The sequence below is a fragment of the Rhinatrema bivittatum genome, chromosome 5 (assembly GCF_901001135.1).
Source record: "Rhinatrema bivittatum chromosome 5, aRhiBiv1.1, whole genome shotgun sequence".
NCBI lineage: Eukaryota > Metazoa > Chordata > Amphibia > Gymnophiona > Rhinatrematidae > Rhinatrema > Rhinatrema bivittatum.
In genome coordinates, this window is record NC_042619.1 from 111,311,244 (window position 1) to 111,326,842 (window position 15,599).

Here is a 15,599-nt window from a genome sequence, read left to right on the forward strand (position 1 = left end):
TCTTGGGCGCGCAATTCAGGAGGGTGCTAGGGACACTAGCGCATCCTTAGCACCTCCTTTTTGACAGGAGCGGCGGCTGTCAGCGGGTTTGACAGCCGACGCTCAATTTTGTCGGTGTTGGTTCTCAAACCTGCTGACAGCCACAGGTTTGGAAAACAGACACCGGCATAATTGAGCATCCGTCTTCTAACCCGCGGGCCGTGGGCCGATTTCTAATTTTTTTTTTTTTAATTTTTACTTTTTTTTTTACTTTTGGGGCCTCCGACTTAATATCGCTATGATATTAAGTCAGAGGGTGTACAGAAAAGCAGTTTTTTTTTTGTACACTTCCCCGGCGCCGGCAGAAATTAAAGCCAGCCTTTGGGCAGGCGTTAATTTCTGAAAGTAAAATGTGCGGCTTGGCTTGTATCACTCAGGAATAACTAATAGAGCCATCAACATGCATTTGCATGTTGCGGGCACTATTAGTTTCGGGGGGGGGGGGGGGGGGGTTGAATGCGCGTTTTCGATGCGCTATTACCCCTTACTGTATAAGGGGTAAAGCTAGCACGTCGAAGCACACTGTACTGTATCAGCCTGTTATGCAGGTAAATCCTATGAACAATTCAATGGCATATATTTTAGCAATTTTCAAAAGCCCGTGGGTAAAATGCATTTATTTATTTATTTAACAACTTTTAAACATGTAAAACATTTAAACATGTAAAACTAATTTACAAGCATGTAAATGCTTTTGAAAATCAGGCCAAAATGAGGGACAGGGTTAATAGAGTGGAGGTTATTGGATGATTCTCTGATCAGTCAAAGAAGAGTACCTTACCCAACAGTTTAGCTGGGCCCACGTCATGATCTGAATGACACAAACTGCCAAACCAAATAAATTAGAGAGACTGTCACTTACTCTAATGGATCAGAGCCTCTTGCTATTTTATGTATCCTTGAATGGAGTTACATTTTCATAATTCAAGCCATCTTGTGCATAACCAAAATTGTAAATAAAACTTGAATTACACAATTACACCATGGTAGCTTGCTATACACCTTACCCCTATTGTTCCAAAACTTTCAGGTTTTCTTCGACTGTTTTTCTTACACACATGCTTCCTTATCCATTTACAGAAGTACCATAATGACTTTGGGCTTGGAATGATATTAAAGGGAGGTGGAAGAGTTCCTCCTTCTTCAAAGTAACTCATCCAAAGCTTTGTCCTTGCAAATTTCCACTCAATGTCTGCATGATCCTAAACAGAAGGAGAAGAAACTGCATAAGATTCCACTATACAAAATCTGATCAGCTCTTACTGCAGTAATTACATTGAATGCGCACTGCTTTTTAGACTTTGTAAATATTAAGTCTGATCTGTTTTAACCCTTAAAATAATATCAGTATGTAAAACAACAAAACTTTTCTGCATCAACATCATTTAAATACAAAAAGAAGAGCTTCTTTTATAATTTTACTGTATTATATTGCTCCCCAAAGTGTTTATGCACCATGTCATTTGTTATACATTGAAGATCCTTATTAATTTTATACTGTAGGTGTCATTTTATTTCCTTGTAATTATTATTCATGGCACTTTAATTGCAATAACTACATGCAGTATGAGTGATTTGTGGTTTATTGATGCAGATAAGCTAACAATGCACTGATGAAATATATCCTTCAAGATAATCATGATGAAAATTGAAAACCTTACATTTAAACAAAACTTGGCAATATGGAAAGGACAGAAGATCATACTTTGAATTTACTAAATATAAAAGATTTTACTTGTTTATAAGAAATGACTGTTTTACTGTTAGTGTGCTCAGGGCAATTACTTAGATTATGTGTACACTAGCATTGATCATTTTTGAAAGAAAACTAAAAACCATACATGTGTGCCCTGGGTATAGTCAGTACATCTCATCATTGTGTGATGACTGAGACCTCTTTCCCCCTCTATTCAGCAATGTTGGACATCTAGGGATCGTTGAAAGTTTACTCCATTTTTTTTTCCATCTAACATTAGGAGCCTAACTACAGATTTAGGAGCATAGCTTTACACCTTTGAAAATGTAGCTCTAAATTTCACTTTGTAACACCAGCTAGGAGCTTCTTAAAAACAATGAACAAGTCACAAAATCACGCTCTCATGTACAAGCTATGGATGTTATACCCACCATAATAGTTATATCAACTCCCTAGTAATTATTATTATGACATGACAGGGTAACATTTATTTTATTTATTTATTTAATGGTTTTATATACCCACATTCATCAATGATATCACATCGGTTAACAGTAAACAATAAACTACGTTTAAGTTGCGTTTAACAAGAAACAGGAGAACAAATATTTATTTATTTATTTATAACTTTTTTATACCGAGGTTCAGGTAACAGAGTTACTAATCACTTCGGTTTACATCCAAAACAATGACATAAGATATGTCTTACAATGAACAAGGAGGAAAACAACTTGGATACAAATAACTTGGTAGAACAAGGTGTAAAAGTAGGAGAAAACTGGACTTGTGGGGCCTAGAACCACTGGAGTGGGGAAGGCTGACTAAGGGAGGGGTAGAGGGAAAAGTGCTGCTATAGCTTTGTTAAATATGAGAACGGGTACTTAGAGGTTTGCCCTGGGTGGGGCCAGTCCGTGGGAGCTGTGGAGGCAGAGTATTGCTTAAGGGAAGGCTTGACAGAACAACCAAGTCTTGAGTCTTCTCTTGAACGTGATTGGGCATTGTTCCAGCCTGAGGTCAGGTGGGAGCGAGTTCCACTGTTTGGGACCAGCGGTGGAAAGAGCTCTTTTTCTTAGTGTCATTTTGATAGGTGGGGCCTGTAGAGTGCCTCTCTGTGCTAATCTCAGCGGACGGGAGGAGGTGTGAAGTTGCAGAGGAATCCTGAGGTCCAGCGGAGTGATGTTGTGAATGACTTTGTGGATGATTGATAATAGTTTGAAGCGGATTCTAAGTTTGATTGGGAGCCAGTGGAGATTCTTTAGAATGGGTGTTATATGGTCCCTTTTGTTGGACTTTGTTAGAATCCTTGCTGTTGCGTTTTGTAACATCTATGCAATGCCATGAACAATATATATGTCAGAATGATTAACTATATACGGATATATGAGGGTTTAAGTTAACTATATATGGAAATATATGGGTACAAGGAAACCTTCAGTCAGGAAGATTCATTAAAGATGGAAATATGAATACATGAGGTGATACAGAAGAGGAGAGCAAATGTAAGGGAACTATATACACAGAACAAAATTGCTTCAAATATACTAAGATTGCTTCAAGTATATTAAGGGGAAGGTTATCAAATAATTGCAAGGTTGCTTACATTATATTGAGGAATTTGGAAAAATTGAACATGTATCAAGGAAATAGTATCAATGATATGTATGGGAATATTGAACAAGTATCAAGGATATATCAAGGATATATAACAAGGAAATAGATACCCATTTTTATACCCATTCTGCTTCCAAATGTCACAAGATCAATTTGAGTAACATTGAAGACTGGGTTACTGTACAAATAACTTCCATTATCCACAGCATCTGAAGGGTCATTTCTGGGGGTTCCAGTGATAGCACATAGTCATGTGTACTGATGTCATTGTTCCTCCGCTGGCACCATGTAATCATGGATGTAGATGTACTTACATGTACCTCATTGTGCCAAGTTCATAGAACACAGAAACATTTCTGAATTACAAAGCATGTTGTTTGAATAGGCAATAAACCATTGTTAAAGGTAATGTTATGTCCTTTAACTTTTTCAGAAACTGAAATAATGGGTTAAAAAAAAGCATCAGTGAGAACAGATATAGCACTAATGTTAGAAGTAATGATTTCCTTCCTTCTTGTAACTCACTGGAAATAGGTGATGTCTAGCATGTAGTATATTGCAATATGCTGCTGACTCAAAGTTTAGGATCAATGCTGAAATAACCAGGTATCTACTTGCCAATAACAAAAATAATGTGCTGTCAAGTGAACATACCAGATAGGCAGTTGTGTTTATCATTTTGGGAAGAGGAGCTGCAGCAAAATTATGAAGAAAGCTTTCAAAGGCATTTACCCAGGCAGACTGCTTTGCTAGGAGTGACTAAAAGCATTGCACAAGCTTTCACAGCACAGGCACTCTTAATAGGGGTTGAAAAGAGGAAATGTCGGGGTGTGTCTCGGTGAGGGGAATAATTAGTGCCCTGCAAAGTAGGTGCACCATTTGAATGCATACTTGCTTGCAGTCATCTTTCAAAGGGAAACTACTCCCAGATAGCTTCCCTTTGAAATTCAGTGAAAGCTTTGCATCCACTAAGGTGCCTGCAACTAGGCAGGCTGTGTTCAAAATTATCCCCTAGATGGTTTGTTTTGTTTGAGTTAACTGAGGTGATACAGGAAAATAATTGAAACAGTAATACATGTTCAATAGCTTACTTTTCTTTTTAAAAGTGTTGTGTTGCTGTTATAGACCGTATAAATGGGGGAAAATCCAGATAATAGACTCTTCCAGGGTAAGAATGCAAAAAAAAAGAAATCTATTCATGCATAACTTTGTCTTAGGAATGAACAAGCCAGTCAGAGTAAAAGTACAAAGACTGTCTTATCTCATCAGTACTACCATCATTCTACTTTATGTCCAGCACTACTTAAAATGAAGGACCAACTTCATTACCCAGTCTTAGAAGGCATGGCTTGATGTTTTCATTACAATTACATTTTTTTGCATTGATGGGATTGTAGCTTTGAATTTAAAATAACAAGTTGAAAAGTGCCAGCTTACCCACAAAGCCCAGGCTCCAAAGAGGGGCAGAAGCAATCCTCAGTAGCTCTTGTTCCATTGTTGCTGTATTTCAAAATAATTTGGCTGCCCTTTTAGTCCACTTGCACAGAAATACAGAATGACAAATAAAAAGTGATACCTTTTTATTGCACTAACTTAAAAGTGAATTTTAAAAGCCCTACACACACCAAAACCAGGAGATAGGCACACAAGAGGGACCGGCGCACAGCACGGGGATTTTAAAAGAAGCCCATTTACATACATATCCCCTGGTATGCACACAAGTCAAAAGTTCAGAAAAAAAGGCGGAGCATGGTCATGGTCTGGGCGGGTCAGAGGCATGTCAGGGAAGGCCAAGAGATATGCACGTAAATACTTACGCGCAAAGGTGAGCGCTGGGATCCCCTGCCATGTCATTTTACTACTGCTATGGATGGCATGTAAGTACAAAACCAAAATATCTAGGCATGTCAGTGGGGTTTTAAGGGTTGGGGCTAATAGAGGGAAAGGAGGCAAATAAATTAGGGAGTTTGGAATTGCTATCTCTAAACTGGGTGAACTGGGAACAAACTGGGAAAATACGGTATGGCGTCAGGGCACATCCCTTATAAAATTACCCCCACTTATGCGGTAGAGGCAGCATTTGTGTGCACATGTGCACATCCATATAAATTGTGTGCACATGTATGCACATTCAGCCTATTTTATAACATGCTTGCATATACACGTATATGTTATAAAATTGCAGCGTCTCTGGACATGAACCGGCGTATGCGTGTACATGTGTGCCTGAGCAGCTGTTTAAAAGTTACCATCCCAGTGCATTCCTTGACTAGCTTTCAAGAGCTAAAACGCTCTTCTTCAGGTCAGAATTCAAATATAGCAACACTAGCCCTTAAGCCCGTAACATTCCAAAAAATAAAAGTTGAGTGTTTGATTTAACCCTCGAGTTGTGTGAATTCTGTGGCCAGCACTTAAAGATAAAGAGGGTAATTTTCAAAAGGAGTTACTCTTGTAAACGTAACTACTATTGTAACAATTTTCAAAAGCCATTTATCCACTTATAGGCCGATACAGAAAAACGCGCGGGAGAGCTGGCGAGCGCCTGCTCCCCGGCGCGCGTACAGGCCATTCTCTTGGGCGCGCAATTCAGGAGGGTGGCCTATGCAAATTAGGGCCCGCGGTAAAAGGAGGTGCTAGGCCATAAAAATGACGCAGGCCATCCAGTGGACGGCCGGCGCCATCTTTAAAAATGGCGCCGGCCGTCCAGTGCTCCTACCATATCACAGGGGCTAGTCAATGGCACGGTTACCCTGTCACATGGTAAGGGCAAAAGGCCATCGGCGCCATTTTTATTAGTGGCAGCCGATGGCCCAAGAGCGGGAGATCGCTCCCTGGGCCCACTGGACCACCAGGTAATTTTAAAACATTTTTGGGGGGGTCAGGAGGGTGGTGGATGCCAAGGGAACAGTTTTAAAGGGTCGGGGTGGGTTTTTTGTTTATTGGCCGACAGCCTGAGCGTGAGAGAATGCTCCCGGGACCCCTGCTGAACCACTAGGTAATTTTAAAATGTTTTTGGGGGGTCGGGAGGGTGGTGGAGGCTAAGGGAGCGGTTTTAAAGGGTCGGGGTGGGTTTTTAGGTTGTGTCCTAACTCCTGTTAGTGTGCACTAACCCGATTAACAATTTTTTCACGATAAATCGGTGGAATTTCTATTGTATCGCACTCTTTAACGATTAATGACGATTTAAAAAATATCGGATGATATTTTAAATCGTCAAAAAATGACTCACATCCCTAGTTACTAGCAAGAAGACTTTCCATGTAAGAAATTTAACAGTGCAGGAGTGCAAAGGCTCAAACGGGGAGCGCATGAGCCTTGTAAGTACTACATTCATGTCCCACTCAGGTCCCACTCAGTGACTGGTGGCCATAGAGGGGGCTTGAGTTGTAGTAAGCCCCTCATAAACCTATTCACAAGGGGATGTGCTGTTACTGGGGCATTCCCAACTCCCTTGTGGTACGCTGAGATGGCACTTAGGTGTACCCTCACCAAAGAAGTCTGGAGACCAGAGTCTGAAAGGTGCCAGAGATAGTCTAATAGAGACAGAGTGGGGCAGGAAAAGAGGTTGATACCTTTTTGCGTGCACCATATGGTATACCTATTCCACTTAGAACGATAAGATTTTCATGTGGAAGGCTTTCGTGAGGCTACAAGCACTTGAGAGACATCAATTGAAAGACTGAGCAGTTGCAGGATCAAGCTTTTGACATCCAGGCTGTGAGGGATAGGGTCTGAAGGTTCGGATGGTGTAACATGCCTTGGTTCTGAGTTATGAGAGTGGGCGCTGTGCCCAAGTGAATGGGTTGTCTGATCGAGAGGTTGAGAAGCATGGGAAACCATACTTGTCGAGGCCAATACGGGGCTATGAGTATCAATGACCCTTTGTCCTGTTGTAGAACTTTTGACAGGCACACTGAGCATGCCCAGCATGCCATAATCCCTGTAGCCAGAGGGGTCACCCTTCAGTCTCTCTGTGAGAGCTCTCTCACAAAATTTTCCTCATGGAAAAAACTTGAAGATTACTTGAGTAAAATGTTCCCTCATAGGGGTCTCCCATCATGATATTAGTTTTTCATTGCTCGGTGAGTAAACATTCACTGTCCCCAGTCGGTTCCTGCCCCTACCGCAAGTAACATTAACCACAGACACATCCAACTTGGGTTAGGGAGCTCATGTGAACAATCTTTAAACTCAAGGTACTTGGACACAGCTCGAAGCAACTTTTCAGATCAACTTCCTAGAGCTTCGAGCTATACGTTATGCTCTATATGCATTCAAGGACTGCCTTTCTCACAAGACTGTTCTCATACAAACAGACAACACAGTTGCAACGTGGTACTTGAACAAGCAGGGCAGCACAGGCTCTTATCTCCTCTGCCAAGAAGCCGCGCAGATCTGGGCCTGGGCCCTTGCATACTCCATGTATCTCTGGGCCACTTATCTGGCAGGCATACAGAACATAGTAGCAGATTGCCTCAGCTGACAGTTCCATCCCCACGAGTGGTCTCTGGATCCTGTGGTAATGACCAGAATCTTCCAACGCTGGGGTCAACCAACAATAGACCTCTTTGCGTCCAAACTGAATCACAAAATGGACAGATTCTGCTCCCTGAATAGGCAACAAAACAAGTTAACCATGATGGCATGATGACAGAGGTTGAGGCCCAAAAATGGTCGATGGCCTGCGGACACTGAAAAAAGGTAGGGGCAGGAACCGACCAGGGACAGTGAATGTTTACTCACCGAGCGATGAAAAACTAATATCGCGATGGGAGACCCCTATGAGGGAACTTTTTACTGATGTAATCTTCAAGTTTTTACCTTGAGGAAAATTTTGTGAGAGAGTTCTCACAGAGATCCTAACCATGAGGCAAACTGTAGCGTGGAAAAAAAGGGACTGAAACATAGAAACATAGAAACATAGAAATGACGGCAGAAGAAGACCAAACGGCCCATCCAGTCTGCCCAGCAAGCTTCACACTTTATTTTCTCATATTTATCTGTTACTCTTGGCTCTTAGTAACTTTTTGGTTCTATTTCCCTTCCACCACCACCATTAATGTAGAGAGCAGTGTTGGAGCCGGCGCCATCTTTAAAGATGGCGCCGGCCATCCAGTGCTCCTACCATGTGACAGGGTCCGGCCAATGTCACAGATACCCTGTCACATGGTAAGGGCAAAGGGCCATCGGCGCCATCTTTATGAGTGGCAGCCGATGGCCCGAGAGTGGGAGATCGCTCCTTGGGCCCCCCCCGGACCACCAGGTAATTTTAAAAGGTTTTGGGGGGGGTTAGGAGGGTGGGGGAGGCTAAGGGGGTCGGTTTAAAGGGTCGGGTGGGGTTTTTTTTTTATCGGGCCATCGGTGCCATTTATATTAGTGGCAACCAAAATGGTGCAGGTGGCCCGAGAGCGGGAGATCGCGCCGGGACCCCCTCCCCACTGGACCACCAGGTAATTTAACATTTTGGGGGGGGGGTTCGGGAGGGTGGGGGAGGGTAAGGGATTGGTTTTAAAGGGTCGGGGTGGGTTTAGGGGTTGTTTTGGTGGGCCGGTTTTCCCGCCCTCCCCCCAAATAATTCCCATGCCCGATTTAACGATTTTTGATGATAAATCGGGGGAATTTGTATTGTATCGCGCAGTCTAATGATGTTTGACAATTTAAAAAATATCGACAATTTTTTTTTAAATCGTCAAAAAACGATTCACATCCCTAGAATTTATTTATATACTGCCTGTTTTGCTGCTTGTTCTAAATGTTTCTCCTATTCGCCTATTCCGCTAACATTCTCAAGCGATTGTTATATATGTACAAATGTTCAAATTTTCTCTGTATGGTTCTGCAAGCTTCGGTTCTAATTGTTCAATGTTTTCGCTACCGAGTGACTGTTATGTTTCAATGTAAACCGGGGTGATTTGTATTATATACAAGAACTTCGGTATATAAAAACTTAAAATAAATAAATAAATAAATAGATAGATAGTTCACTATTCCTTCTTTTAACAGCGACTCCATTACTTTTCCCACCACCGAGGTGAGGCTAACCAGTCTGTAGTTTTCAGCCTCCTCTCTGTTTCCACTCTTGTGAAGCGGGATCATCACTGCTCTTCTCCAATCACTCAGCACCACTCCTGTTTCTAGGGATCTATTGAACAGGTCACACAGCGGATCTGCCAGCACATCTCTGAGCTCCATCAGTATCCTTGGATGAATCTCATCAGGCCCCATGGCTTTGTCCACTTTCAGTTTCCCCAGCTCTTCCCATACATTCTCTACTGTAAATGGAGTTACATCTATTCCATTCCCCTCTATTTTCTTGTTAACTAGCGACAGTCCTTCTCCAGGGTCTTCTTTCGTGAACACAGAACTGAAGTATTCATTTAATAGTTCTGCCATTTCTTCATCTGTCTCCACCCATTGATCCTTTTCACCTTTCAATTTCAGTATACCACTTTGGACTTTTCTCCTTTCACTGATGTATCTGAAAAATGTTTTGTCACCTTGCTTTACCTCTTTGGCAATCCTTTCTTCCGCTTGAATTTTCGCTTTCTTGATTGCTTTCTTTGTCTCCCTCAGTTCCACTAGATATTCTTCCTTGTGTTCTTCTCTTTGGGATTCTTTATATTTCTTGAATGCTGTTCTTTTAGCTTTTATTTTCTCAACCACCTCCTTTGAGAACCAGATAGGTCTCATTTTCTCTTGCTTCTCTTTACTTTTCTAACATATAGATTAGTTGCCTTGGTAATTGCTCTTTTTAGTTTGGTCCACTGTTGTTCAACATCTCTCTCATTCTTCCAGCCTTCTAGTTCTTCCTCCAGGTACTTCCCCATTTCTTCAAAGTCCGTGTTTTTGAACTGCAAAACTTGAGTCTTCGGGCTACTTCTCCGTATCTTATTTGTGATATGAATCCATACTTTATGATGATCACTGGTGGTGAGGTGGGCACCCACCTGGACATTAGAGATGTTATCTCCATTAGTGATAACTAAATTGAGTATAGCTCCCTCCCTCATGGGTTCCATTACCATTTGTTTGAACAAAGCCCCTTGCAGGGCATCCACTATCTCTCTACTACTGTTAGATTCTGCAGAAGGGATTCTCCAGTCTACATCCGTCATATTAAAATCTCCAACAATCACCACTTCTCCCTTCTTTCCCATCTTTTGTATGTCTTCAACTAGAGCTTTGTCAAGCTGTTCTATTTGATTTGGAGGCCTGTAAATCACTCCAATAGAAATGGAAGCCCCATCATCTTTGTTTAGGTCAGCCCATAGTGCTTCTTTGCCCCATCTTCCTTCAGCTCAGATGCTTGGATATTGTTCCTGACATAAAGACCCCTATGACTACAGGGATTATGGCATGCTCAGTGTGCCAGTCAAAAGTTCTAGAAACTTTGACAGAAATGTTTTCCGTGATATGGCTACATCCAGTGATGTCACCCACATGTGAGGATTACCACCCTGCTTGTCCTGGGAGAAATACATATATATAGTAAAGCAAAAAAAAATAGCAAGCAGAAACCTGTTCAAAAATTCATATAGAAATGAAGATTATTATTGCAGAACACTAATGAAAAAATAAAGCAACTTTTATTAGAACATATTCAATGAATTGAAATCAGTATACAAAAATACAAGATAGCAAAATAGCACAATCTTCAATACAAAAATATTAAAATGTCATAATAAATTAGAGTCCAGCTAAAATAATCCTTAGATGAACTATTTATAACAGCCGATACTGAACATAACAGATGTTATTCTGTCTTCCCATAAAAATCAATCCATAGTTGGCTTGTTACTGCAGTCAGTGCTGACATCTATAATACACATAAGATGTCTTCCCTTTACCAGAAACCCTGACAAAGTCTGAATGTTTCACCCCTACAAGCTTCCTCAGGGCATACAATCATTAGGAACATCTATATTTGAATGTAAAGCAAATAATATCACCCATTGTTCTGGAAAGAATATCTGAAACTTCAGTGTATTACATTCCACATCACCATATAGAGCTTTAAAGAGCCTTCCTGCCGCCCTGCTGAGAGCGGGATAAATCACCTATATCCTAGGCAGTGTACTAAAGGATCCATAAGGAAACCTAATAACATACATAGTAACAATAACATAAAATCAAATACATAAAAAACTAACATAACTATGACATAAAACATTAGAAAAACTGAATACATGTACAAACATAACTTAAAACCATTGTTCTATAACATCTCTTGTTTTATCTGTGGTCTTCTCCTGCCACCAAGATCCCTCTGTGAGGCATTTACACATATGATTTTCCAAATTGTTTTTGTTTTACCTTTCTCTCTTTTATTTCCTATCTGATTGCTCCTAATAATTACACAAATCCCTCCATCACTCCTTAACCAGCCCCTTGCACTACCCAATCCACAGTCCTCCATTTTCTATTCACTATATTAAATGGTCTCCAATTCACTACTGCATCAGCATATCTACCTGCTAATACAAGACTTTTTGTTTAGCTCCCCATTCCTATGATTTCATTCTGGTTACTATGCTGCCTTCTTACTTGTGGGATTTTCTCACTTCCCTACTGAATATACGTGGAGAAAGTCCAAGTTATGCAGGAAAGGTTAACTGGATAATTTTAGGATTGCTGTCCATCACATGTAGACTTACCTGGATATCTTAACTGGATAATGCTGAATATTGGCATTATCCAGCTAAGATAGCCCCTCTCTGGAATACCCCAGGAATTAGTCCTATTTGTCTAGGTAACTTTTATCTAGTTAAATATGTACTCAGTTAAATCAGTGGAGGTTGGCATGGCAGGAAATTAAAATCCCATAATTTGTTCTGCTAAGTGTGCTGGACAAAATGGTTTGAATATGGACCTCAGACTTTTTTTTTTAACATAAGACAAATGGACAGGGGAAGCTGGCCTGGTGGATCCTCCAACACAGACAGTTTTTATTATGGTAGGCAACTGGCATGCGGGTGGCCAAATTTAGACCTGCGCTGTCAGTTCTCAAATTAAGCCGCCCAAGTTAGATATCTAGTGCGGAAAATCAGTAATAGGTGTCTAACCTTCTAACCTTGATCTGTCTATTCCCTTTACCTCCTTTTAAAATTCCTAAATTTAGGTGCCTTGTGATTTAAGGCACCTAAATTTAGTAATTCATTGCCAGAAAATTTTTAGGATGGGAATTTTCGAAAGGACTTCTAACGTGGAAACACTGTTTTTCAAGTAGAAATTACCTTTTACAAAATTGTCTGCCTGATATGCGGATAACGTATGCTTGTAAGGCATGTAACCACATAGGTTTACCAGGACAGAGTGGAGGTGTTCCTGGGAGCAGGGTTAGGGAGGGGTTTATGCTTATATCCATATTTTTGCATTTTGAAAAGTAGGCATATAAAATTTCTCAGAAAATTTCTGTTCACAATTTAGCAGGTGTAATTGTGTGCTAGTAATTATGTAATTTTGTAAAATAATTTTCAAAAGGTAAACTGTGCACATGCATGTGTACTTTCCCTTTGAAAATTGGTGTAACTTATGTTTTTGCCATCTAATTTATAATGGGATGTTACCAAATTACTCCCTAAATTCAAAGGTTTATGAGCCAAATTCTTAAAGCTAGGTGCCTAAGGTCTTTTGAAAATTAGCCTCAGGGCAATATGGTCTCTGAAACTGCAGCCAGACTAAATTTGGATGATCCTATTTTGGATTAATTGAAGTCTGCAGGCAGGTTTAATGGAAGACCCACAACAATTCCTGTCTTCAGTCTGGTGGAGAGAATAAAATACAGATGTGATTATCTTTCAATTAACTTTACAATTTACATCAGTTCCTGTAGCTAAATATAAATTTGTCCAGCTTGTAGGAATCGATCTCATACTAAGTAGAATAGCAATGTTCTGTTTAAAAATAATTCTACCTCATTGAAAAGTATTTTGTGGATCAATGAGTGGGCTAAGTTTATAATATGTGCCAGCCTCTGGGTATTGCCTAGGAAGATTTTAGAATTTTATTTCTAATAATGTAATTATAGGTCAAGAAAGTAATTATCCCTAGTGATTAGTGGATAGAGAAAATGATAAGCAAGGTGCACTGTTGGAGGCAGCTCACAGTTGACAAAACGTTACTTCAATGAGAGCCTAATTCCATTGCACAATATACAATGCCAGAAACACTGACATGTTACATGATTATTAAGGCACTAAACATTGACAACTTTGATTGTTCTCATCAGCTGAGGGCTGGAGGAACGTTTCTGCTGTGACTATCCCCTTATTGCAGTATTTCTACCATCAGGGGTTATCACCACAATGATAATCACTTCCCTTCTCTTTGGAATCTTCAGTGAATAATCTTCACCAAGTCATTTCTGTTGGGAAAACAATGCTTTACCCACAGAAATGGGCTTTAGAATATTGCTTGCCCTACATAAAGCTTAAAGTACACATCTGGGGCCTCTGTATGTGTACTTTTACCCCCATTAGAGTAAGGCTTCCTGTTGCTGATGTCGGGGAAGTATAATTTTTCTTGGAAAAACTACTCACACAAGTTAAATGTAAATGGGTAGTTTTCCTGGTAAACTTTTCCTTTGAAAATCAGTGCAAAGTCCAAGGGTAGAAAGTGCCCCCAGACTTTGCACTTATGGGGCCATTATTAAAATTACCACTTATGTGTTGCGATGCTCCCGCAGCCGGAGCTATGGGCAGCCTCTCACCTTCTTCGGCCAGCTGACCCGTCTCCCCAACGCTGTCCTTCCGCGGTCCGGAGGCCACCATCTTTGCTGCTCCTGTGGCCAGCCAGAAGCCGCGGACTCCAGCCTCTCTCACGGCACGGAGCCGCGTGGCGGTTCTCCTCCGCGGCTGGAGCCGCCCCCGAACATCCCTACGTGGCAGGAGGCTGCCCTTCTTCAGCACGGCAGGGCCGTGCCGGCGTCCCGGAGCAGCAGGAGCCGCTGATGTCATATTCCTTCCATGGCCAGGAGGCCACAGTCCCCAGACTCGCTTGCAGCTGGGAAGCCGTTCCCAACGACCTCTTTGCGGCTCGGAAGCCACCTCCCACGTCGGGGCCTGCCTGCGGCCCTCCTCCTGCTCTTGTGCTTCAGCAGCAGCATAGCCACTGTCCGAGGTCCTGCACTCCTGTTTCCTGTCCTCCTTAGGCGCAGGGCCGCACCTCTCTCCTGATTTTAAAGGGCCAGTGAGGGAGTGGGCCCTGGATGACATCACGTGGGTGTTTCCTGTTCCAGCCCAACTTAAGGGCTCAGTTGCCATTTCAACTTCACCTTCGCAAGGAGCCAGTCTTCCTGGGAGCTTCTCCTCCTTTGGACTTCTCTGCATCCTGCTCCTGCCTGGCATCTTCGTTCCTGAGATCTACTAGATGTCCTTGATTTGTCCTGATGTCCAAGTCCTGATGTCCTGATCCTGATGTTCCAGGTCCTGAGCATCCTGTGCCTCCGGAGGTTGTTTGATTTTAAAGCCCGAGTTCCGGATTCCAAGTTCCGTGTTTTATTCCAAGTATGTATCCTGTTCCAACTCCGGAGAATCCAAGAGGTTTACCTCATTCCTGGCTTGTGTTGTGTCTAGAGCTTGCCCGCTCCTCTCGTGGTCTGCAACCATCCATCTGGCTGTGTAGGGCACATAGAGGACAGTGTGGTCCACGCCCAGCCCACGGGCTGTGTAGGGTGACTGAGGTTCCTTGCTCGCCACGTCTTGTCTCCTGAGTTTCAAGCTCTACATCTTGTCTCCTGAGCTCCAAGCTCCACATCTTGTCTCCTGAGTTCCATGCTCCATGTCTTGCCTCCTGAGTTCCATGCTCCATGTCTTGTCTCCTGAGTTCCATGCTCCACGTCTTGTCTCCCAAGTTCCAAGCTCCACTCCCAGACGAGGCTCCGTCTCACCACAAGGGCGCACACCACTCGTCCCGCTACTGGAAGCGCCCCCTACCGCTCCCTTCCATCGCAGTGGAACATTATGTATAAGTAATTTGCCCTTTAGTGTTATCTTACCAAACCTATCTGCACATTTTTACGGTTGCTAATGTATGTGCACAGTATATTTTTTTGGGTGTGTGTGTGTGTGGGGGGGGGGGATTATTTGCAAACTTTGGAAATGCAAAAGTATGTACATAATTCCAAACTCTCCAGCCCAACTTAGAAGAATGCCTCTTAAAGCTATGGGGAGAAGAACATGAATATAAGCCCTATGTGGATACTTTTACCCACATATCAGGCAGGTAATTTTGTAAAGGCTCATTTACACAGGTA

The 15,599-nt window shown here is 41.9% G+C and overlaps 1 protein-coding gene across 1 annotated transcript in view; it reads right to left on the bottom strand.

Moving 5' to 3' along the window:
• TRPC4 (transient receptor potential cation channel subfamily C member 4) overlaps nucleotides 1-15,599 on the bottom strand; it is a 544,275-nt gene that overhangs the window by 45,260 nt on the left and 483,416 nt on the right. The window contains 1 exon segment of the mRNA XM_029602745.1: nucleotides 1,047-1,241. Coding sequence (XP_029458605.1) covers nucleotides 1,047-1,241 — 195 coding nt within the window.